This window comes from Eubalaena glacialis, chromosome 5 (assembly GCF_028564815.1).
Source record: "Eubalaena glacialis isolate mEubGla1 chromosome 5, mEubGla1.1.hap2.+ XY, whole genome shotgun sequence".
In the NCBI taxonomy this organism is placed as follows: Eukaryota; Metazoa; Chordata; class Mammalia; order Artiodactyla; family Balaenidae; genus Eubalaena; species Eubalaena glacialis.
The window spans coordinates 19,996,921-20,023,772 of record NC_083720.1 but is presented as its reverse complement, the minus strand read 5'-3'; the positions used below and the strand labels follow the sequence as shown (position 1 = coordinate 20,023,772).

Sequence of the window (26,852 nt, the reverse complement as noted above, 5' to 3'; positions counted from 1 at the left end):
TCACCACCCCACTGACTAAATTCACATTACTGAAAAACAACAAATGAAAATCTAAGACAGTAGGCAAACAGTATATACTTTAGAAAAATCTTTAATGTGTTGTTTGGAACAATTCTATGAAACAAATATGTAATGTAATTATATTTTCTATTAACCCATTTCATTGTGAAATTCTTCATTCAGGGCTCAAAGGTTCTAGGATTATCAGTGATGTCAAAAATTCTAAGAAAATCTGACCAAGTCATAGCTCTTTGTAAAATTTTTTCAGTTTATATTTTTCAAAAAAAAAATCTCTTTAGCACTTGGACAAGGGAAGATATGCTACATAGTGATGGCCTTTTAATTTTTATTTGTATTTTGTTGGCAGTTCAGTTCAGTCAGTTTTGACAACATTTATTGAGCACCTACTACGTACCAGGCACTGTACTAGATGCTGGAGACACAAAGATGAATAAGACATGGTCCCTGTCCCCAAGGAGCTTACAGTCTCTTAGAGGCAAACAGGTAGTGCAAAGACGTAGAGTTTATTCTAAAATGGACAAAAATATCAATAATGTAGTAATATTGGGCCTTTAAATACAATGGCACGTCATTGTTTGTAATGTCAAGGCAGACAATTAGAATGAAGACCATTTGCATGTGATAAAACAGTAAAATCATTAAGACCTAACTTTTAAAGATTCACATGATAAAGGTAGTTAATACTAAAAATTTACATCATAGTTTTTCAAGTATTTCATACTTAGAAATATTATTGCCCACATTTGTGCTATAGTCAAAGCCATAATTCCAGGTTACTGAATCATTCACATCTCAGCACGCTGGGATTCAGTTTCTCACTGAGTTTATGAATTAGAATGGCTAATTCCTCAGTCGCTTGGCTCTTGTCCTCCAAAAGTTCATAGCGAAGGCTGGAGATATCTTGCTTGATTTCTTTTAATTCACCTACAGTGTTTGTATTAAAAAACATATAATTGGTAATTTGCCCTTCGTATTTAGAAAAAACAAGAGTGAAATTTATACATGAATGCATTTGTCTCATAACATCTCCAACATAGCTACTTTAGGTGTTTTCCTTTAGAATGTTTAAGAAATGTCTGCCTTTAAAAACGTACTGACTTTGGAAAAAAAAGCCATAAAAAGTAGTTCAGCTATGTTTTAAAAGTAAAACTCAGCTAAAGTATTGTCCTGTGGCTCAGCCAATTTTTAACACAGGGTGATTTCTCTGTTAACTGGTCTATAATCAGAGTATCTCCTTTCTATCTTCAGGGAGTTTGTCTGGTTCCCTGAGCCATAAGGGTTGACACCTATATGGATTATCTCCCATTGCTAGGCTGGAAGGGAATCCTAGCAAAATGAAACATTTCTAAAAATGAATCAATCTATATAACAGGCAAAGACTCACATGTAAGAAGTAAATTGAGGTCAAGTTTGAAGTAAGGGAAAGGAAGGAAAAAGAGTAGGGGTATTTCTTAGGGAAGGCAATGGCAATGAACATGGAGCTAAGGAACAAACAAATTAGTTTCTGTGGCACAGGGGATGATGTAGAAGGAAATAACAAGCAATGGTGAAATTAAGGAGTTTAGATGTGATACCACTGGCAATGTTTACATACATAGAAGTCTCCATAGGAAACTTCTGGCTATTAAAACACAACTATTCCCATAATTTAGCTTGGTAATACTCTGAGCATGTGTAGATTGCAATTAATAACTGGATTCTCTTGCAAATAATTGTAATGTAGATAAGCCATTGACCTTGAAAGGTAAACCTTGGGGCATGAATTTATCTTGAATCCAAGAAATGATTCTTTAAATCATTGGCACTTTAATAGCTTTCTATAATAGAATCATATGTGAAACATATTTTTCATGATATTTCCTGGTATCTTTATGATGCTTTAAAGTATAATCTATGTTCTTTTATTATATAAACGTCAGAACCTTTTATTTTAAAGAATTCTAACTCTTCCTCAAGAATACACACAAAACATTTGATTCTTTTTGTGGCCAAAAAAAAGGTTGGGGGGGGGCTTTTCCTTTCGCATTTGTCAACATAGAGGAAATAAACTGATCAAATTTGAAATCGCAAGGCCAGTCTTTTGTGGAAGAAATGGATTCTCACAGCATTTAATATCATATTTGGACCATAAGGCCAGTGGGCCCTCTTTCACCTCCCTACTACTACATTCTTCTTTTTTGTTTTTGAGTTATGGGAAGCCTACACACTAAGTGTTGTACTTAGTCTGCCAATACAGGAAACACAAATTACTCAACCTCTTTGGAATTCAGCTTCTTCATTTATTCAGTGAACAGGTTAAATTATATGATATACTTTCTTAGTTAGAACTTTGTTCAAAACTCCAAATTTTCCTTAATTCATTTTCTTCTTTTGTATAAAAGGACTTGGAAGATGACTCTTTGTTTTTGATGCTGTCATGGTGGCCCATTGCCCCCTTCACTTAAGTTATGAGGTTATGGTACAACAAATAAGGGAGGTTATGGTACAACAAATAAGGTTTCTGCTTTCTAAACTAAAACTCAGTTCCAATCCTGTCTCACTGAGACTGTTTCTAGGTCACCATGATTGGATTTTTGCTGGTTTCCAATCACACATTCTTAGATTTCTACAAACACATACCATTGTATTGACTCAGATTTGTAAGAGATTCCTTGCATTAATCAAGTAATGGCTTCAAAGCTCATCAACAGTTTAGTTTAGCCTTTTCTTATCAGTGTAGCTATATCTAGTAGCATCTCACTGGTGCTGAAAGCTATAGTTTCTATTTTTAGGGCAACTTATTTCTCCCTGGTTGATTTCTTTCCATCTCTGGACCTGTACTTTGGCTTATACCCCAGCCTTTGATGAAAAAGTGTTATAGTCCAGACAGACGTGCTGCCTAGGATATGCCTGGAAAACAGGTGCCAAGAAGAAAAGTGAAAGGCAAAAGAGAAACACCAGATGAGAAAAATGGGTTAGAGATTTCTTTCTGGACAACAAAGTAAAGATTTTTCTGAAGAAATGTGGATTCTGTTCGAGCCAACGTTATTTTACCTGCATCACCGGAAAAATGTTAACACTCAATGTGAACTCCCTGAAACAGAAGTGAAACTACAGACTACTTATGTAATAGGGACTAGAAACTCCCAAAAAGATGGCAGACTTTACATTCTAAGAAATCAGGGCATTCTGTAGTGATAAACTGTCTCTGATTGACAATTTAAATAACTGTTTCTTTAAAAAGACAGAGTTTTAGAAATGTAGCATAAGATTCTCCTGTCAATCTTGGAGGAACCCAAACAGTTACATGAGATTGGATTTTTTTTTTCCTTTTTCACACGTTTTAATTTTAATTTATTATTAAAATGTTTTGTATTGAAATCAGTAATGCCCCCATCTTTCCTACTGGGATTAAGTGGCTTAGTCTTGTTTTGATATAGTATGATGAGTCAAAATACAAGGCAACTGCAAAATCAACTTAAATTTGTTTTCTTTTTTTTTTCTTTTTTGAAAGCAGGGTAAGAAGGAATTGCACTAACAATAGTTATTTCTGGTTGACTTTTACTTTCATTTTTTACTCTCCCATATTGGATTTTTAAAGTATCCTTCAATATGAAGTTTTCCAAGTTCATTAAATTAGTTGTAAAAGGATGTTTCTCAAGTTGAAGGTGCTTACCTTCATTAACTTCATCATTTTCTTTGTCTACTTGTGCTTTCAAAACATACCGCTTTATAAGTCTTTTCATTATCTGCTGTGGGGCCAAAAAAAAAAAAAAATTGTATCACCAATGATACACATAAGTAATCTGGATCCTATTTCCCAAAGAGCCTTACATACCTGTAAAGCAAAGAACTCAGGGGAGAGAAGCTGTATGTAACTATTTACAGAAGACTCACCCAGATTTCAGAACATAATCCCTTTTCACCTTGTACTGAGTTTTACTGCATGATCCACAAACATTGCCCTGACCCAGCCTTCACCCCCACTGCCACCCCACTCCGGGGATGCAAGAAGCTTCAAAAGAAGTTAAGCTGAAAGACTTCAATTCGTGGCTTCTCTTTCAAATAATGATTTCTCTTTAAGGCTCATTGACACTAAATTATCATCTATAGATACTACCTTATTTCTCACTGTTTAAAAAATATATAAATATATGCTCAATATGGAGAATTTGGAAAATACAGAGAACTAAACAATAAACAAAAATCATCAATTATCCCACCGTCCAAAGATAATCATTGTTGTTATTTTAGTGCATGTCTTTCCAATATCTTTAAATTTTGTATATATACTAATTACTATATGTATTACATTTTATGTTGTCTAAATACCATATATTCTGTTACATTATATGTTTTCCTCTCATAGCAATATATATTGTGAATATATTTCAAACGAAATAAATGCTCTTACAAGATAATTGTTTATCCATACGGAAAAAATTAAATTGGAGCCCTACTTCATACCATGCGCAAAAAAAGGAACTCCACATGCATCTTAAATATGAAAGACAAATCTTTTAAATTCTTTAAAAGAAAGTATGAGAATATATTTATAAATTCAGTGTACAACTGGATGTTTTTTAAACAAGATAAAAAATTCTAATTATAGTATTTCTACTATAATTATAATTCTATTATAATTTCTACTTTTCAGATTTATAAACTCAACTTCATTACAATTAAAACTTCATTAAAGCTTCTGTTTATAAAGATACCATACAGAAAGTAAAAAGGCAAGCCACACACTGGGAGAAAATATCGATGATACTTACAACTGGTAAAGAATTTGGATCCAAGATATATGAAGAACTTTAATATGAAAAACTCAAATAATCCAATAGAAAAATGGGCAAAAGACAAAGAGGCACTTCACTGAAATGGAATTGTGAATGGCCAACATGCATATAAAACAATCTCAAAATCTTTTCTTGGGGAAATACAAATTACAATTAAAAGGAGATACATGGGGGTGGGGAGGGGAATTGGATGAAGGCAGTCAAATGGTACAAACTTCATTATAAGATAAATAAGTACTAGGGATGTAATATACAACATGATAAATACAATTAACACTGTTTTATGTTATATATGAAAGTTGGTAAGACAGTAAATCCAAAGCGTTCTCATCACAAGAAAAAAATTTTTTTTCCATTTGTTTTATTTTGTATCTATATGAGATGACTCATATGTTCACTGAACTTATTATGATAATCATTTCATGATGTATGTAAGTCAAATCATTATGCTGTACACCTTAAACTTATACAGTGCTGTATGTTAATTATATCTCAATAAAACTGGAAAAAAGGAAAAAAGTGATACAATTTTATATCTAAAAAGGGAAAAATTAATAAATCTTATAATGCCAAGTGTTGGAAAGGATATGGATCAATGGGACTTTTGTACTTCACTGGCATGAGTACAAGTACAGTAGACCACTTTGAAAAACAAGTTGGCATTATCTTTTTGTAATTGAAGTACAGTTGATTTACAATATTATATTAGTTTCAGGTGTACAACACAGTGATTCAATATTTTTATAGAGTATACTCCATTTAAAGTTATTATAAAACAATGGCTATCTTTCCCTGTGCTGTACAATATATCCTTGTAGCTTATTTTATTCATAGTAGTTTGTACCTCTTAATCCCCTATCAATTTGGCATTATCTTTTAAAGTTGAACACCTGCATATCCTTTCACTCAGAAAGGCCACTGCTTGGTATAGGCCCTAGAGAAACTTAGCACACATGGACCAAGAGACAGACATAGACAGGTTTATAGCAATCTTGTCTGAGACAGCAAAAAACCTGGAAACAATCCAAACAAATACCAACAGAAGAATAGACAAATCATGGTATGTTACACAATGTAATGTCATTCTGTTCACTAATGAAATTAATTAATGCAATTAATGAACCATGGCCACACACAACAGTATGGATGAATCTTAGAAGCATAAATGTTGAATGACAAATTCAAGTTGCAGACTTCACGAAGTATGAAACTATCCTTATAAAGTTACTAAATAAAAGTAAATCCACATAATGCATTTTTAGGACTATCTATATTTGTGATAAACCTATATTTGAAAAGAAAGCCAAAGCCAGAGGATGAGAAACCCAAACTTCCAGATAGTGACTACCCCTTAGGTGGAGGCAAGGGTGTGGCCTAGGGAGGAGTACCCATGCAGAGGCAGTGGACAGATAATGTTATCCCTCTCACGGAAGTGGTGGCTTCCTAGGTATGCATGTAATTATACTTCATAATTGACGTGCTGCACATATTCTTGTGCATATATCAAACATTAAAAAGACAATAAAGAAAAGAAAAGTTCTAACTGAAATGCAGATATAGTGAGGGTGGAAAATGTACCTCAGTTTTAAGAAAGTATGAATTATGAACCAAAGTGACCCACTAGATGCCAAGGTCAAGTAGAAAGGAGAAATCTAGGATAATTCAAAATGTCTGTCTCAGAGAATAATGACAGATTGAGAGGAAGCCCATGCTATCAAAAAGGAAAAGTCCATTTTATCAGTCATAATAAAATATGTATAAAACTTGTTGAGTTGTGTGGAATCTGGACCCCAGGACAGACCTTAGGCAGGACTCATTCATTCATTCACCAAATATTTTTAGTGAGTGCCAGCTCTCTGCCAGGTACCATACTAGGCACTGGAGATGCAACAGTGAACACAATCCCTGCTCCAACGAAACCTCACTCGAACAATTCACTGTGACGGGTGGGATATAATTAAGTTTAGGGGACAATGCAGGCATATTCCTATAGAAAGAAAAAACAACGAAGTGTTTATCAGTTAAAAGCAGCTTGAAAGGCAGTAATACAAATCAGTGGGAAAGAAAAGACTGCTCAACAAATAATGCCTAGACAATGGACTATCCTTACAGGGAAAGTTAAAATTAGACCTTCCTCACACCATATATTAAAGAAAAGAGCCAAAGGGATGAAAAATCTAAATGTGAAAAGCAAAAACTTTGAAAGGAATATGGTAATGTTTCTTGAGAAAGCTAACAGAAAGGATAAGCCATAAGGAAAATGTTGATAAATCTGACCATATTAGGACAATTTAAAACTTTCATACAAGGAAGAATATCAATAACATGTAATCTTATGTCAGATGGGATTTTTCCTGTTGTCCTGGAATTGTTGATAAACCCAAGACTGATGAAAAAGGATGCTAAGTACCACGTCAGCCACCATGGTCTAAGACCACGTTGCCCCCTGCAGCTGGAGCCAGCCACCTCCCCTCAGGGCTTACTGAGACTCACTGGACCAGTACTGAACTTACCAACTACTTTCTCCTCACCTCACATAAGGAAAAAGAGTGAGACATGGGAGGGATCATGGGCTTTGCGGGGAGAGAGGTTATTCTCTCCCTTACCTGTGTGGAAGGGAGAAGGTGCACCCCGCCTCCTAGAAGCAAAGGGAAGAAGGAAATCCAAGGCAATGTAAAGTTTAGGGTTGCCTGTAGGAAAGGGAGCCTGGCATCCTGCTCCCAATTAGATGTCTGTTCTAGCAGGCTTGCTGGCCTGATCCTGGTAATTTAGTCAGAAAGGAAAAAGAACTGTGATAAGAGAGGAACAGCCATTGGGTCAACCTGTACTCTCAATATTTGACAAACAGAGACAAATTTCCACTATGTTGGGTAGAATACACATCAGTGGGAAACGATAATCTTTTCAATAAATGGGGCTTGGACAATGGGCTATCCTCATGGGAAAGGTGAAAATTAGATCCACACCTCAAGTGAGAGCCAGATCTCTGCATCAGGGAGCTGTGCATCACCTTTTCAAACCCTTTAAACATGCCCCCACCCAGTTAGACAGGCAGCACTTCGGTGACGGCCACAAGCAGGACATCAGAATTTGATCACTGTTAGAGCACTAGTGATGAACAACAAGGAAGAGACTGCAACCTGCAGTTAACTCAAGGGAAAAGATGTTTACCCTTCAGCTTTTTCCCCTTCCCTCTCCACATAGCACAGGATGAACACCTAGAAGAGTTAACAGGGGGAGGTGTGGACAAAGCAGACCACAGTCTTCAGCCACTGGAGTCACCTTCAGAGGTTTAGCTTGTGCTAGGAGTGAGGAGGAGAAGAGTGCTAGATTGATTTAGAGAGTTTGTTTGTTTCTTTCTTTCTCTCTTTCTCTCTCTCTAATATTTATTTATTTACTTATTTATTTATTTATTTTTGGCCATGCAGCATGGCCTGCAGGATCTTAGTTCCCCCACCAGGGATTGAACTCGGGCCCTCAGCAGTGAAAGTACCGAGTTCTAACCACTGGACTGCCAGGGAATTCTCAAATTTCAAAATAAACATAACTATCTCTTTAATTACAAACGTGAGACTTTCTAATAACACAAAGTCACTGGAAAGTTGTGGAGTCTTGACAAGGTGTTGTAAAGGGCTCCTCCATTCAGTGGAAAAGAAGAGTTCAAAATAAGACACTTAGTGGGAAATTATTAAAAACAAAGTCACTTTTATACATTCACAGGCTGCGACTCCTTAGTGAACCATTACATGAAGTTAAAAGACAAACCAAAGAGGGAGAGAGGCTGCTTGCAAAACATACTGACCAAGAAGCAGTATCCAGGACATGATAGAATTTTGACAAGTCACTAAGGTAAAGACAAACAGCCAAGTAGAATTAGGAAAAAGAATTTAAATTCACAAGAAAGGAAAACTGAATGACCAACAAACATATGAAAAGATGTTCAATCTCATTGGTAATCAGAGAAGAGTACATTTAAAAAATTAATACCAATTCACACATATACGTTTGGCAAACATTTTTTCTTTTGAAAAAAATTCAAACCCACAGAAAAGTTGAAAGTAAAATAAAGTGACTTCAGACTTTTCACCTTGATTCACCAATGTTAGAAATTTGCCACATTTGCTTTATCTTGCTCCCTGTGTCTATTATTATTATATTGCTAAAGCATTTGAAAATAATTTTCAGACATCATGTCATTTTATCCCTAAATATTTCCATGAGCATCTTCTAAGAATGTTCTCCTATATAACCATGCTACAATGATCAAACTTTAGAAAAATTAACATGGATCAAACTGTCTAATACATAGTCTATATTCTGTCTCATTTTCCCAGTCAAGGATCACATGTTGCTTTTAGATGTCATGTATCTTCAGTCTCCTTTAATCTGGAACAGCTCCTTGGCCTTTCCTTGTCTTTCATGATGCTGACGTTTTTGAAGTATGAAGGGAAGTTGTTTTGTAGTTGGCAAAATTTAAAAATTCTGATAATACCAAGTTCTTGTGAGAACATCGGGAAACTCTTATATCCTGTTACTGGAAATAGAAATTGATATAACCACTCCCAGGTATACAACCCGGAAAAACACTTACAAGTGTGCAAAAGGAGACATTTACTAGAATGTTCAATACAGCATTATTTATAATAGGCAAAAATGGAAAATAAACTTAATTTTCATCAACAGAGGAATAAACAAAAATTGTGTATTCATACAATGGGATATTATAGAGCAATTAGAATGAAAAACAAGATATATGTGTATCAACATAGATAATTCTCAAAAATATAAAGATAAGTGAAAAAAAACAGAATATGTAATGTTATTTATATATATTTCAAAACCACATAAAACTAGTATCCATACATAATGGTATGAATATACTTATGTAAATAATAAATAAAGTATACATTGGAAGAACACACAAGAACTTCAAGATAGTGAAGATCGCTGGAGAGGGATGAAAGCTAATGTAATAGAGTAGGGGTATTTTAGTTGTATCAAAATTTCCTTACAAAAGAGACCCAAAAAGAATGTGGCAAAATGTTAATATTTGTTAAAGTAAGATGGTAGTGACATAGATGTCTAACAGGACATTTTGTGATACCTTTCTGTGTTTGAAATAGTCCATAATCAAAATTTAAATATAATAAAATAAAAACAATTAAAATACTCTTACAAATAGGTTTTTAATGCTGCCTAGCAAATCGATGTACCTCGCTAGCCTGGGCATTCATTCCATCTTCAGTAGCCAATAGTCCTTCAGTCATGATAAACAAATATTTTCCACTTTTACAAACAAAGCTATAAAAACTTCATCTTGTAAAGAAACTGAGAATAACTCAGGGCTTATAAAGGTCTTATTTAGTACCATTCAGACATGCGTTATTTAGAAATACTATCTCTACAAAAAATGAAACTTCTAAAAATTTAAGTGGGGCAGAATGCATTTGGAGTCAAAAATCTATGAATTTGAATGCAGGCCTTTATTTACTAGCTGAGTGAATTAAAGGTGCTTAAACTCTTTAAGCTTCCATTTCCTCATTTATAAAATGGGGGTAATAAAGCTCAACTAATAAGTTGTACAGATTAAATAACCAAATGCATGTAAAAAGCATAGTTCCTGCTTAGAAAAGGACAGCTCTTGTTGGTATTATTTATAAAGTTTGAGGACTAAGATACTGCTACCCACATTCCCTAGTATAATACTCTAAAACATTTCTGTAACATTATTCAAAACCACACTTAGAAAGTCTATGAAAACTTACATTTACTGCCAGAAGGGACAATAACAGGAAAATAAAATATTTTAAACATTCATATAGTGTTCAAGTTCCCTAGAAATATCCTGAACAAAACTATTCAGATTAAATTCCCTCATTGAAGGGAAAAGAAGAAGGCATATTCATCTCCATTTCATCTTTAACCCGCAGGGAAAATTATAGTCATGGGCTTAAATCTTTCCCTTCAAAATTTGATGTGTTTTAAGCTTTCCATGTATCCCACAAAAATGTTCACCTTAATATTTACAGCTTAAATATACTTTTCTACCACTGCACCAAGTTGGAGTCTCTCTAAAAGGCAAGAAGACACCTGCTATTGGACTGAAATCAGTTTCCCCACATATGACACTACCTGGTAATAGTCTATCCCTTAGTTCATGTTGGAAAGATAACTGATGTGAATTCCAAAATGATTTGCAGCTCAAAGAAGGTGCAAAGTTTAGCCATTTCCATTCTATTAGGTAGCTTGTCTGGTGAACCCAAGGCAGTATTGTACAGCAGTTGAGAAAGTGGGATACAAGGACAAATAGCTTGGATTTGAGTGTGTTTTGAGTTATTTACAAGCAATCAAATCTTGGTGACAATCTGTGTAGTGGAAATGTTAGCATCTATCTTGTAAAAGATAATACAAGTTAATTACATAGAAGGTGCTCAGTTAATGTAACTCTTATTCCTTATTATAATTTATGTTTCTTTTATAAAGAAAATTTTGATTAACCCATCTTAATAATGCTGGTACTGTAGGCAAAGATCATGAAACTTGTGAGTAATAAGTAAAAATATCATTTAAAATATTATCTTTACCTAAATTTATGATGGATTCTTTAATCAAAGCCAGTACCACAAATTAGATCGATCAATAACAGAATCATCTTCTTTCCCTCTTGGTCAAATTGGTAACTAATGCAACAGAAGTCTATAAATTAACTTCCACATTCCACAGACCTCCAGGAATTATCTATATTTCTCGATATGAGCATGTGAGTCACTGTTTAAGGAAGACATTGTAATATTATTGAGTGGACTATGGATTTCCTCTGTCCAGGGTGTGGAAAGCTTGGTCCTAGTTACCTCAAACATTATCTCTTGCAAACAAATCCAAGTTCATTTCTCAGCCCTCCATTAAGACTAGGAGAAGGAATGAGATTTGGATGGTTGCATATGTATGCCCTGCCTTTCCAAAAAGCATCAAAGCTTTTTTCACTTGCTTATTTTTTACTGATTCAAATTCAACTAACAATTGTTAAGTAATCTATCAGATACTTTGACATTTATTTCCTCATTTACTCCTACAGAGAAGCCAAATTTGACTGACATCGGTAGATTCTATAATCTGAATTTTAGCAACCTATAAAGTGTGACTATAAGGTAATAAGATTGATTTGGACAAACACAAAGAACTTGGAAGTAGAGAGCAGAATTGTAGGGAGGGAAGGGTCCTTGGAAATCATGTGTTTTTCATTTTTTCATACCACTCATTGTGACATACATACCCTGACAGATCACCATTGCACAGCCTCTGAATAAACATCTGTGATTCAGACCCTGCTACTTTTTCCAGACAGTTGGTTTGGTCTATTTTTGGACAATTGTAGCTGTTAAAAAATTCCTTTGTATTGAGCCAAAATCTGCTTCACTGTACTTTCTAACTACTGGTCCAAGTTTTGTTCTTTGGAGAAACAGAGAATAGATTTCCTTCTACTTGATCAGCTTTCAAATATTTTCCTCCTCTGGGTTTCCCTGGGTTCCCATACCATTTTATTTATATCTCACTTATACCACATAGCCATATCCCAAGGTTGTATGAACGTTCACCTACTTTTTTCTTTCCTTTCCTTCCTCTCCACCTCCGTGCTGCCCTTCTACTCCAGTGGAGAGATCCTTGAAGCCATGGACTGTATATTTGTAGTCTTACAGCCTAAGACCATGCATAACAGAGGATATCCTGAATGTGCCATGAAGCTTAAGGTGAATTCCTCATATTACCATGTACTTCCTGTAAAATCAAGCCTACATGAATTAGATCAGAGACCATCATGTGGGCCGAAGACACTATCTGAGCCAGAGCTGTTCCCAAGCCAAAGAAGGTTGTTAAAGCAGAGCTGCCACAGAAGAGAGCAGAGAGATAAGAACCTAGAGCCCAGCTTTTGTGGAGGCTTACAATATATTCTCGTTTCTCAAGGTCATATTAGCATATCTATGTACTTTTAACTTGAATTAACACAGGTATTCATGAGCAGAATTCAGTCATAGCTATCCCTCCAAGTCTTTATGTTCTCCAGAAAAATCATCCCCAGTTTTTCAAAAAATTCTTTATATACATAAAAATTACCTCTGCATGCTCTTAATAATTAATATTAATATAAATAATACTGCCATTGATCAAGGCACCTAAAAATTTTTCCTTTGTTGCCCTGTGAGACACATCTGAATCTCTGTCTTTGAAGTAATTGTCATGGAGAGGAAACATTCATTTGAATGTAAAACATGTAAGATGATGACCTGATTGGTGATGGCCACACATTTTTTTGAAGGTGGATGTAACTTTTTTTTTTTTTTTTTTTTTTGCCGAGCCCTGCGGCACATGGGATCCTAGTTCCCCAATCAGGGATCAAACCTGTGCCCCCTGCAGTGGAAGCGCAGAGTCTTAACCACTGGACCGCCAGGGAAGTCCCAGGATGTGACTATTTTCGAAAAAATGTGAAGTCAGATGGCACTGTCTTATTAATAAGGTGAATGATTAGCTGAGTTCAGGACTGAGAAAGTAACAAAGCACTTTTGTGTGTCTTATAAACTAATTATAGAAGTAACTCTTTAGAGATATTCCAAAAATATTCTGATCTGTGATATAAACCATTAGAATTAGTGTATTCCAAAGGTCATCCCTTTGAAGGAAAAAAATCCCCATTTAGCAGATTAAGATTTGGAATTTCTTTAAGGTAAATCACATACTCACACTACATGAAACAAAAATCCATAACAAATAAACCAATTGTTATCACTCATGGAGTTCATAACAGGTAGATTTTTATCTAAATATAATCAAGACATTTATATGAAGTTTGGTGTGTATATAGCTGATTGAGACTTTTTCCCTCAGTTTCTCTTTTTCTGCTATCACTTTTGGGGAGCTACAGAAGACTATGCCACAGGCACAGGGAATTCTTCTCTTTAGAAAATACGAAATATACAGGATTCTGGAGTCTCTAGGCATTTAGCAAGGATCATCTCATGCAGAGGCATAGCCATTTTCAATTTGACAATAAACTTAGAAGTTTCTCCACTTCTTCTAAATCACTCAAAAGCAATAAGGAGAATAGGAAACAGAAACACTAACTCCTTCATTAATGAGACTTAGAGGAACCCATATTTTTTTTTAGATAGGTTATATGTAAAGGTCAAATGGGGATATGGAGAAATGCCAAGAGCAGACATTCATGGCTGAGAATGTCACTTGACCTTTTGATACAAAGGCTACAGAAGCTTAGAATTATAGGGCTGAAGGAGAAATTATAAAGAAAAGCCATAATTGCTAGAAGTACTTTGTGAGTGAGGTGGAGAGGGAGAGTCTGCCTTGTGAACGATCCTGCAGTGCTACTTTTGACAAGAGATGATAAAGAATACGTTGAACTCACATACACAATGCTGTGTCTAAAGGCAAATTCCTGCTAGCTTGGGACGGGCCCTGGAATTCTCTGACCCTACTCCAACCTCCTGAAAGCAGCTGGTCCGAGAAGAACTTACTTCATTCAAAACTGAGTAATAGTCAGTAAGAAATCTACAAAACTTCTACACTAAGACAGTCCAAGAAAAAAAGGGAAAAAACAAATAGCAAACAAAGAACACTCACTAGAAAAATGCTAAAGAAAAGACGAAAACACATAATGCCATTATTGAAACATAATCTTTTAAAAATAGGGACCAATCATGTCTTCAAAATAAGAGCACAAGGAAAATATGGTAAGTCAAAGCAGGAAATGATATATAAGTTGGAAAATCTCAAGAAGAGGAGGAAGAAAAAAGTTAAATCATCACAGAAATGATATATTTGAAGCAGCATATATGAAGATAGACAGGAATAAAAGACAGGATGGGGAAAAAAAGGAGCCAAAGAGAGAAATGGATGAAAAATTCAAAAGGCATAGAGAAAAAAAGATTCAGCAGGCATCTAATTGGTATCTCTGAAGATGAGACCTCAAATAATGGAACAGAAAAAATATTTCAAGGTATAATTCAAGGAAATTATTCAGAAATAAAAGAAGACTTGAATGTACAATTTGAAAGGACGTACTCCATGCCAGGAAAAATTCATGTAGATCCACCTACAGAACAATCAATTGCAAGTTATTGGATTCAAAAGATAAACAAAGAAAATTTGGGCATTCAAATCAAAATCTCAGGTCAACTATATGAGAAAAACAATCAGGCTGGCCTCAAACTTTTCCATATCAACATTCCATTCTAGGAGCAGTGGAGCAATGCTTACAAATACATCAAGAAAATAAAGTCATATCTAAGAATTTTACAGCTAGTCAATATGAATATATAGAAAATAGGAAACAGTTTAGGACATGAAATAACTCAGAGAACGTAGTTCCCATGAGCTCTTTTTGAAGAAACTGGAGGAAGACAAACTTTACCTGACAAAGAGATTAATGGAAAATTAAGGCAAAAAGACTGGTGGTGAGTACTGACTGTTTAACTGTGGGACTAAAACTAAAACAAATGTGAATTATAATCTTACAAGGTAGTGAAGGGGATCAGAAAATATCACCCCCAAATATATCACTTTGACATAGGATTACTTTGAGCTGAAGGCAATTAAGAAGCAGAAGACAGAGAAGGAGCTCACTGCCTTCCTCCCAACTGCCCAAGAACAGGACATAAATCTCCCTTTGTGAAGATCTTCTCCCTCCCCTCTCCCATACCAAGAGGAAGAGAAACAAGCATCAACACTAGAAACAGAAAGTTGGCTCAGAGATGGGTCTACACAAACACAAACCTTACTACAGTAACCCTAATCTTCCATTAATTCCCCCACATATATACTTACCTTCCCACAATTTACCACCCCTGGGAGCCCAAAGACATCCTCTTTCCTTTGTCTTGTCACTTCTCCACAAATTCATTGCCCTTTTTAGGATGATATATAAGCCTCAATTTCTAACTACCCCTTTGAGTTACTCATCACCAAATTCTCCCATGTGTTTGCACGTTGCATGCATAAATAAACTCTGCTTTTTTTCTTTTTTTCTTCCTGTTAATCTGCCTTTTGTTAGTTTAATTCACAGGCCCCAGCTACAGAACCTAATGGGTAGAGGAAAGGTTTTTTTGTTCCACCCCTACAATTCTAATGATTTAACTAGCAAAAGCTGGGAGGAGGAGGGCAAAAATGGTGAAAGATAAAATAAATATACTGATTTTTTCATATTTTAGAGCTGGAGGGTCAAAAGATAAAACTTGAAATTTATAAATCAAATAACAGATATAAGTATGTGTAAAGCACCAAGACAAATAATATAATCCACTTTGGTAGAGACTGCCAATTCTCTTCCTTGGTTTTTTAGCTCAGCACATGGCCACTAGGAATTAAGACTTATTTTCCAGCCTCCATTGCAGATATGTTGTTTGTGTAACTTTACAGAAGTTCCTTACAGGAAGGAGGCATCTTTCTTCCCTATCACTGTCTGACTATATTTTGGAATGCAGAAATAATAGTCAGAGCTCCAGTAGCTTTCTTGGACTGTGAGGTCATGTTAGAATGAAAGCCAATCATGACAGAGTAATATGATAGAAACAGCCTGGGCCCCTGACAGTGGTAGGTACCATACCAGCCCTGGAATGACCACCTCCAGAATTCTTGAAGAGAAGAGAGAAACACATTTCTATGTTCTTTCAGCTATTAGTGGTTGGTATTTGGTGGTTCTGTGTGATTTGCACCTCTTAATCCTAATTAATATGAACACTCTGAGGACTACTTTAAAATGATACTGGGTACACGAATGAAGATCTGAACAAATGGAAAGGTGTGTCATATTCTTGAAAAGGAAGACACAACATTATAAAGATGTCAATTCTTCTTAAGTTAACACAACCGCTAAAATACCAACAGAATATTTTGCAAATTATACAAGCTGACTCTAAAGTTTAAGTAGAAAAATAAACAAGAAAGAAAAACCAGGAAAATTATGCAAAATAATTTGAGTAAGAGTCTCTTCAAGTAAGAGTCTTAAAGTAAGGACATATGTATGTGTTTCTGTGTATTTTGTTTGATTTTGTTTTAAACTATAGTAATTAAAACAATGTGGTTCTATAGCATATTGAAAGCCCAGAAATAAATCTAAGTAGATATGGGAATTTAGTAAATGATAAAAGTGATATTTCAAATCAATAGAAAAGACAGATTATTTGACACACCCAGTTGTGTAATCATCTGGAAAAAAAATAAATTGGATCCCCACCCACACATTGCATCAAACTATATTCTATACGGATCAAATATTATCAAGTAAAAAGTGAAACCATTAGCGTACCAAGGAAAATATGGGTAAAAAATTTCTTAAATATCCTCATATGGGAGAGGAGCTTTTGAAATAGGACACAAAATCTGAAGCCATAAACAATTTGTAAAGTTGACTACACAGTTCTAAAAGGTTGGGAAAAAATACCCACAAATATTAAAAAGACACACAACAAACTGGGGGAAAAATTCTCAACTCCTATCACAGGTAAAGGGCTGATTTTTCTTAAAATAATTCTTAATTCTTAAAGAATTCTTCCTAATTTATAACAAAGAGCCCATGAAGAAAAGCAAATAAATATTGGGTCTTAAGCATATAGAAAACTAAGCCTAAAAAGATGGTCAAATTCATTCATTACAAAGAATGCAAAGTAAAATGTGACACTGTGGTATCATTTTCACCTATCAATTTGGACAAGATAAAAACCTTTGGTAACATACTATTGGTAAATTAAGGAGGAAATGGGCACTCTTGTACGTTTATTGTTAAGAATATAAACTGGGCTCAGACGCAGGCCGAAGCCCCCGATGGTGCACTCGGGAGCAGAGAAGGCGAGTGCCCAGCGCCCCACATGACTCAGACCCCACACCCGGCCCTCAGGTGACTGCACCTGACCGGGAAGCCCCTGACAAGAGGCCACCGCTCAGGCGTCTCTGGGACCTGAGGAAAGGAGCCCCCGACAGGATGCCCGGCCCTCCGGTGACTCTGTGACAGGACGGCTGCCCGAGGAGTGAACTTCCATTTTGGAGAGGGGCCCACATGTGAGGGAATAGCAGATGGTCTCTATCAGCTAAGGGATTGAGCTCAACAACCAAAAGGAAGTGAATTCCAACAACAACCATGTGCCTGCTAGAGGACCTGGAGCCTTAAATGAGTCTCCAGCCCTGACCAGCAGCTCCCGTGCAGCCTCCTGTGTGAGGCCCTGAGTAGGGGACACAGCTCACCTGCACAGGTACCCAAAGAAATGGTATCCTGGCAAAATGAGGCAGGAGCAAAAGAGTTGAACATACATGAAAAGGAAAGTGAATCCTAGTCCATTCAGTCTAGTATGAAACGGGAAAATTATTACACTCATTTGAAGACCCAAGAGAATGATAAAAGGCACACTATCAATAGAGAATTGTTTACTCATGAGAAACTGCTACCGTGTAGGGGAAGGATAATAAACCTGAATTGGTTGTCTAGGAGCACTCAAGTGCTTCCACCCACCCTTGGACACAGTTAAAGACAGCTTCTTTGTGGCTGGCAGAGAAAACCAAGCAGCTTTGCCAGCAAGAGGATTCTAAGGGAGGAGGAGAAGGAAAGTAGCAGGAAGGAAAGCAGACATCAAGAGGGTCTTGGTGCTCTGGCCTGGTGTCAGGTCTGAGCCTCTGAGGTGGAAGAGCCGAGTTCAGGACATAGGACCACTAGAGACCTCCCGGCCCCATGTAAGATCAACTGGTGAGAGCTCTCCCAGAGACCTCCATCTCAACACTAAGACCCAGCTCCACTGAACGGCCAGCAAACTCCAGTGCTGGAGGCCCCATGCCAAACAACTAGCAGGACAGGAACACAACACCACCCATTAGCAGAGAGGCTGCCTAAATTCATACTAAGTTCACAGACACCCCAAAACACACCACCGGATGTGGATCTGCCCACCAGAAAGACAAGATCCAGCCCCACCCACCAGAACACAGGCACTAGTCCCCTCCACCAGGAAGTCTACACAAGCCACTGAACCAACCTTAGCCACTGAGGGCAGACACTAAAAACAACAGGAACTATGAACCTGCAGCCTGTGAAAAGGAGACCCCAAACACAGTAAGTTAAGCAAAATGGGAAGACAGAGAAATATGCAGCAGATGAAGGAGCAAGGTAAAAACCCACCAGAACAAACAAATGAAAAGAAAATAGGCAGTCTACCTGAAAAAGAATTCAGAGTAATGATAGTAAAGATGATTCAAAATCTTGGAAATAGAATGGAGAAAATACAAGAAATGTTTAAAAAGGACCTAGAAGAACTAAAGAGAAAACATACAATGATGAACAATGCAATATATGAAATTAAAAATTCTCTAGAAGGAATCAGTAGCAGAATAACTGAGGCAGAAGAACGGATAAGTGACCTGGAAGATAAAATAGTGGAAATAACTACCGCAGAGCAGAATAAAGAAAAAAGAATGAAAAGAATTGAGGACAGTCTCAGAGACCTCTGGGACAACATTAAACATACCAACACTTGAATTATAGGTGTCCCAGAAGAAGAGAAAAAGAAAGGGTCTGAGAAAATATTTGAAGAGATTATAGCTGAAAACTTCCCTAACATGGGAAAGGAAATAGTCAATCAAGTCCAGGAAGCACAGAGAGTCCCATACAGGATAAATCCAAGGAGAAACACGCCAAGACACATATTAATCAAACTATTAAAAATTAAATACAAAGAAAAAATATTAAAAGCAGTAAGGGAAAAGTGACAAATAACATACAAGGGAATCCCCATAAGGTTAACAGCTGATCTTTCAGCAGAAACTCTGCAAGCCAGAAGGGAGTGGCAGGACATATTTAAAGTGATGAAAGAGAAAAACCTACAACCAAGATTACTCTACCCAGCAAGGATCTCATTCAGATTCGATGGGGAAATTAAAACCTTTACAGACAAGCAAAAGTTAAGAGAAATCAGCACCACCAAACCAGCTTTACAACAAATGCTAAAGGAACTTCTCTAGGCAGGAAACACAAGAGAAGGAAAAGACCTACAAAAACAAACCCGAAACAATTAAGAAAATGGTAATAGGAACATATATATCGAGAATTACCATAAACGTGAATGGATTAAATACTCGAACCAAAAGACATAGACTGGCTGAATGGATACAAAAACAAGACCCGTATATATGCTGTCTACAACAGACCCACTTCAGACCTAGGGACACATACAGACTGAAAGTGAGGGGATGGAAAAAGATATTCCATGCAAATGGAAATCAAAAGAAAGGTGGAGTAGCATTTCTCATATCAGACAAAATAGACTTTAAAATAAAGACTATTATAAGAGACAAAGATGGACACTACATAATGATCAAGGGAGCAATCCAAGAAGAAGATATAACAATTGTAAATATTTATGCACCCAACATAGGAGCACCTCAATACATAAGGCAAATGCTATATGCTAACAGCCATAAAAGGGGAAATTGACAGTAACACAATAATATCAGGGGACTTTAACACCCCACTTTCACCAATGGACAGATCATCCAAAATGAAAATAAAAAAGGAAACACAAGCTTTAAATGACACATTAAACAAGATGGACTTAATTGATATTTATAGGACATTCCATCCAAAAACAACAGAATAAACATTCTTCTCAAGTGCTCATGGAACATTCTCCAGGATAGATCATATCTTGGGTCACAAATCAGGCCTTGGTAAATTTACGAAAATTGACATCATAATAAGTATCTTTTCCGACCACAACACTATGACACTAGATATCAATCACAGGAAAAAAAAACTGTAAAAAATACAAACACATGGAGGTTAAACAATACACTACTAAATAACCAAGAGATCACTGAAGAAATCAAAGAGGAAATCAAAAAATACCTAGAAACAAATGACAATGAAAACACAATGACCCAAAACCTATGGGATGCAGCAAAAGCAGTTCTAAGAGGGAAGTTTATAGCAATACAATCCTACCTCAAGAAACAAGAAACATCTCAAATAAACAACCCAACCTTACACCTAAAGCAATTAGAGAAAGAAGAACAAAAAAACCCCCCAAAGTTAGCAGAAGGAAAGAAATCATAAAGATCAGATCACAAATAAATGAAAAAGAAATGAAGGAAACAATAGCAAAGATGAATAAAACTAAAAGCTGGTTCTTTGAGAAGATAAACAAAATTGATAAACCACTATCCAGACTCATTAAAAAAAAAAAGGGGAGAAGACTCAAATCAACAGAATTAGAAATGAAAAAGAAGAAGTAACAGCTGACCCTGCAGAAACACAAAGAATCATAAGGGATTACTACAAGCAACTATATGCCAATAAAATGGACAACCTGGAAGAAATGGACACATTCTTAGAAAAGCACAACCTTCTGAGACTGAACTAGGAAGAAATAGAAAATATAAACAGACCAATCACAAGCATTGAAATTGAAACTGTGATTAAAAATCTTCCAACAAACAAAAGCCCAAGACCAGATGGCTTCACAGGCAAATTCTATCAAACATTTAGAGAAGAGCTAACACCTATCCTTCTCAAACTCTTCCAAAATATAGCAGAGGGAGGAACACTCCCAAACTCATTCTACGAGGCCACCATTATCCTGATACCAAAACCAGACAAAGATGTCACAAAAAAGAAAACTACAGACCAATATCACTGATGAACACAGATGCAAAAATCCTCAACAAAATACTAGAAAACAGAATTCAACAGCACATTAAAAGGATCATACACCATGATCAAGTGGGGTTTATTCCAGGAGTGCAAGGATTCTTCAATATATGCAAATGAATCAATGTGATACACACCATATTAACAAATTGAAGGAGAAAAACCATATGATCATCTCAATAGATGCAGAGAAAGCTTTCGACAAAATTCAACACCAATTTATGATAAAAACTCTCCAGAAGGTAGGATAGAGGGAACTTACCTCAACATAATAAAGGCCATATATGACAAACCCACAGCCAACATCATTCTCAATGGTGAAAAAACTGAAACCATTTCCTCTAAAATCAGGAACAAGGATGCCCGCTCTCATCACTATTATTCAACATAGTTTTGGAAGTTTTAGCCACAGCAATCAGAGAGGAAAAGAAATGAAAGGAATCCAAATCAGAAAAGAAGAAGTAAAGCTGTCACTGTTTGCAGATGACATGATACTATACATAGAGACTCCTAAAGAGGCTATCACTCTTAGAGGAAAACATAGGCAGAACACTCTATGACATAAATCACAGCAAGATCCTTTTTGATCCACCTCCTAGAGAAATGGAAATAAAAACAAAAATAAACAAATGGGACCTAATGAAACTTAAAAGCTTTTGCACAGCAAAGGAAACCATAAACAAGACGAAAAGACAACCCTCAGAATGGGAGAAAATATTTGCAAATGAAGCAAGTGACAAAGGAGTAACCTCCAAAATATACAAGCAGCTCATGCAGCTCAATATCAAAAAAAACCAAACAACCCAATCCAAAAATGGGCAGAAGACCTAAATAGACATTTCTCCAAAGAAGATATACAGATTGCCAACAAACACATGAAAGGATGCTCAACATCACTAATCATTAGAGAAATGCAAATCAAAACTACAATGATGTATCACCTCACACCAGTCAGAATGGCCATCATCAAAAAATCTACAAACAATAAATGCTGGAGCGGGTGTGGAGAAAAGGGAACCCTCTTGCACTGTTGGTGGGAATGTAAATTGATACAGCTACTATGGAGAACAGTATGGAGGTTCCTTAAAAATCTAAAAGTAGAACTACCATATGACCCAGCAATCCCACTACTGGGCATATACCCTGAGAAAACCATAATTCAGAAAGAGTCATGTACCACAATGTTCATTGCAACTCTATTTACAATAGCCAGGACATGGAAGCAACCTAAGTGTCCATCGACAGATGAATGGATAAAGAAGGTGTGGCACATATATACAATGGAATATTACTGAGCCATAAAAAGAAATGAAAATGAGTTATTTGTAGTGAGGTGGATGGACCTAGATTCTGTCATACAGAGTGAAGTAAGTCAGAAAGAGAAAAACAAATACCGTATGCTAACACATATATATGGAATCTAAAAAAAAAAAAGGTTCTAAAAATGGTTCTAAAAAATGGTTCTAGGGGCAGGACAGGAATAAAGACGTAGACGTAGAGAAGGGACTTGAGGACACGGGGAGGGGGAAGGGTAAGATGGGACGAAGTGAGAGAGTAGCCTTGACATATATACACTACCAAATGTAAAATAGATAGCTAGTGGGAAGCAGCCACATAGCACAGGGAGATCAGCTCAGTGCTTTGTGACCACCTAGAGGGGTGGGATAGGGAGGGTGGGAGGGAGACGCAAGAGGGAGGGGATATGGGGATATATATATACATATAGCTGATTTTCTTTGTTATACAGCAGAAACTAACACACCATTGTAAAGCAGTTATACTCCAATAAAGGTGTTAAAAAAAAAACATAAGTTGGTACAAGCTCCATCAAAATCAGTTTGATAATAGCTAAAAAATTAAAATGCACATATACTTTAACCAGACAATTCTATAGGCTTGCACGTTTCAAATATCATGCATACAAGGTTACTTACTTGTATTGCTTGTAATAGCTAAATATTGGCAATATCCTCTATTTCCATCAATAGAAGGCTGGTAAATTAAATACAACCATATAATGGGATATAACATAACCATTACAAAGTAAGACTTTGACAGTCAGTGTGCTAAGCAGTTTTGCAGGATGTGCTGCCTCCAAGAAAATCATATGAACAGGAGCATACCCATTAATTGACATTACCATTCATTATAAATTCTTTGATCCTCGTTCTTGTGATCTTGTACTCAACAGAAATCTAAAGATTTGGTAGTCAAAGTGATCAACCAGATGGGAAGGACTATACCCTCCTCTGAGTTGGAAAATAGTGTTGAAATGTCACATCCAAGATCAAAGCGCAACAGATATTTTAAAGTGGTACTGATGCAACAGTATAGCCTAAGATTCCATTTGAAACACAGATTATCTGGAGAAATGTACCAGGTTTTTTTGTACTGTGAGAACATTATTTTCCTAATATACCACATCTCCCACTGCTTTCTCCAGCTCAAGGTGTATGAAAGTGACCTTTGGAAATTGTGGCAACACTTTGCTTTCAATGTCACAAAGGAACTCTTCTTCCTCAATCAAACAAACAAACAAGCAAAACAACAGCAAGAAGAAGAAGAAGGAGAAGAAGAGGAAGAACTTGGAGTCTGATTTCTAAAGTGCCCTCTAACATACCATTTTCTCTGTTCTGTTCTACCCTCATAGCACATCTGAAGAACTGAAGAAATAATTCTACTCACTTTTCTCTCTCTCACACACACACACACGCACACACACACACATGAACACAGAGACATATATGGAACTACATACAGATAAAGAGATATGTCTAATGAATGCTTACCTGATAACGTGTTGGCTGATTGAGAATGCTGTTAAAACTGTGTGATTCAAAAACTCTTGAGTTAGACTGAGTGAAGAGGTTTAACTAGGAAAAAATACAATTAACCTAGTAAATTAGAATACATTTATTTGGAAATCATAAATATAATCTACTTTATTCTCCCTGATAACATTTCTGGAGTCAACATTTCCGAGGGACATTCTGTGGAAGCTGAGTTTTATGAATGACTTCATATATTTCCAAAGGCAAAAATTAATGTGAGCAACATGCTCACATTTATCAAAATGTTGGACAGATGTACTGTAATAGAACTGTTTAACTGAAAAAATATTTTTAAAAGTTGGCTCGTGTTAAACATAATTTTTCCTGGGGTCCTTGTACACTTTATCAAAACGTCTTCATGGCATCTAGAAGGAGAAATTGCACAGAAGCAACTCTATCTGCTCCTGAGCCTGTGCTCCTCTCCTACACTTGAACAGATACACACTACAAGTTCAGAGGGTATAGGGTATCATTTGGTATTTTGTAATCCTAAAACATGAGCCAAAACGAAACGTCTTCCTAAGTATCTTGGAAGTACCCTGTGCCAGGTTCAACACTTTGGAGAGAATTGGACTAAAGTATTTTGGCTTTCTTTTCTTTTTCTTTTTAAGGTTTAACTTTTGAGTGGGTAGGAACAGAAAGCAAGAGAAGACTGTCGTTACTGTCTACCCTTCACGTATGTGAACAGGGCCTGCATCGTATTTGCAGATAAGCTGCTACCTATACAGTGTGATTCAAAGGCAGGGCCCTTTATCCAAAAAAATGTATTCACTCCACCACCTGTCTTCCCACCATCATAACTTAGGAAGGGGTGGGATACTAGAAGGGAAGGAAGTGGCGCTTATAGGTAAGGATCCTCCTGGTTTTGTCCTCTTTCGAGTGTGGCAGGAGAAAACCTCAGCTAACAAAGTTAATTCTCCTATTTGCCACTAGAGGTCAGTCTCTGACTGTTGACTGAGGTTAGAGGTAAACGTTAGATTGATTTCTTGAGGTTCCTTCCTGTCCTCTAAAAAAGAAAAGCAGAAACATAATTTCTCCAAATGTGTACTAAATTCAGGACACAGAGAGTATCTATAAAGATTAATAAGATTAAAGAGATAAAAACAGCTCCATGAACAATTTAAGAAATAAAATCAAAACGGCAGGGTTTTTTTCTGGCCGCACCATGCCACATGCGGGATCTTAGTTCCCTGACCAGGGATGAAACCTGTGCCCGCTGCAATCGGAGCGCGGAGCCCTAGCCACTGGACCACCAGGGAAGTCCCCAGATGGCAGTTTTTAACCAGATATGGGGCGACTAGGAAGCCAGGCAGCATGGCTCCTGAAAGGTCAGTGCTCAACCTTCTTCTCTTTCCAGCGACGTCTCTGAAGAAAGCTATTCTTCCTGCCGCTGTTGCAATACAGGCAGGAGAGGACACCCTAAACAGAGCACATCTGCCGCCCTCACATCCCTGTGAGCAAGCTGTTTTGTTTTGTTTTTTTTTTTAAAAACAGGGGTCTAGGTAGCCACAGCCAACTTGAATGTGCTCTTCTTAACCTGTTAGTATTTCTCCCCTTCTACATTATGACAGTATCAGGAATGAAGTCAAATGTCAGTGAAACCATTTGCCTACAGAAAGAAAACTTGAGGGTGTGAAGTGCTGGAGCTGTGCGTTCCCATGCTTGAACAGCTTCCCTTTTAAATAATAAAGCCTCAGAGAATAATAATCAATCCCCAGAGAAACAAATTGCCTTCCAAACAAAGTCCATCTCAGCAGTAGCAGGAGTTGCCCAGGATGGCAATTAGAACCCAACCCATTTAAGACACCAGCTAAGCTGCAGCTAAAGGCACAGCCGGTGGGGAGGAGGTGGGGCAGTAACCAAGCCAGAGCCACAGCTGCTGTGCAGGAGGCAGCCAGGTGCAGCAGAAAGAGTTAGACCTCTGAGGCCGGAAAACGCCAATTCCACGACTACCCCACACTGGCTAGCTCTTGTGACCTTGCATAGGTGAGTTGTTTTAATGGCTTCAGTGGTCTTATCTATAAAATGGGAATAATAATACCTACCTCACAGCGTTGCATGAGGTTCAAATGTACGGCAAAGCACTTTGTAAACTGTGAATGAGGAAGGGCACCGATATTTGTTGAGGCTGGAATTTTGTGCCTCTCATATCGTCCTCACAATAACCCTGTGAAGTTTTCTCTCTTTCAGGTGAGACAGTTATGGCTTAGGGTAATGAAGTGATGTATCCATGTTACTTTCTACTAAGCCTTAAGCCAGAATTGAAACCCAGGTCTAATACCAAGGCTCTCTTCCTTACATTATGCTGCTTCTCACTGTATACAGTGAGATATTATTTGAAATCATAGCCAATCACTGTCTTGCAACCTAAGAGCCTTAAGAGACCATATTCAGGTCAAACAAAGAAGGTTTAAAAGGCTACCTTCTTAAAGAGTAAGATGTAGAGTATTACAAATCTTGGAAATGCACATCTCTTTTAAAAAGTGAGAAATTAAATTGCACTAATCCTGTCATTTTCCCCAGCATCAA

General features: G+C 36.7%; 1 protein-coding gene across 5 annotated transcripts in view; it reads right to left on the bottom strand.

Annotated features, from left to right (window-relative positions):
* Positions 1-703: 703 nt before the first annotated feature.
* TRPC3 (transient receptor potential cation channel subfamily C member 3) overlaps positions 704-26,852 on the bottom strand; it is a 76,828-nt gene continuing 50,679 nt past the window's right edge. For 4 of the 5 annotated variants that reach the window (XM_061191113.1, XM_061191116.1, XM_061191118.1 and 1 more), the window contains 3 exons: positions 24,282-24,365; positions 3,677-3,752; positions 704-945 (listed from right to left, as the gene is read on the bottom strand). In XM_061191113.1, coding sequence (XP_061047096.1) covers positions 803-945; positions 3,677-3,752; positions 24,282-24,365 — 303 coding nt within the window. In that variant the 3' untranslated portion in view covers positions 704-802. The remainder of the gene's footprint in view (positions 946-3,676; positions 3,753-24,281; positions 24,366-26,852) is intronic. The other variant, XM_061191114.1, reaches the window with a different exon arrangement.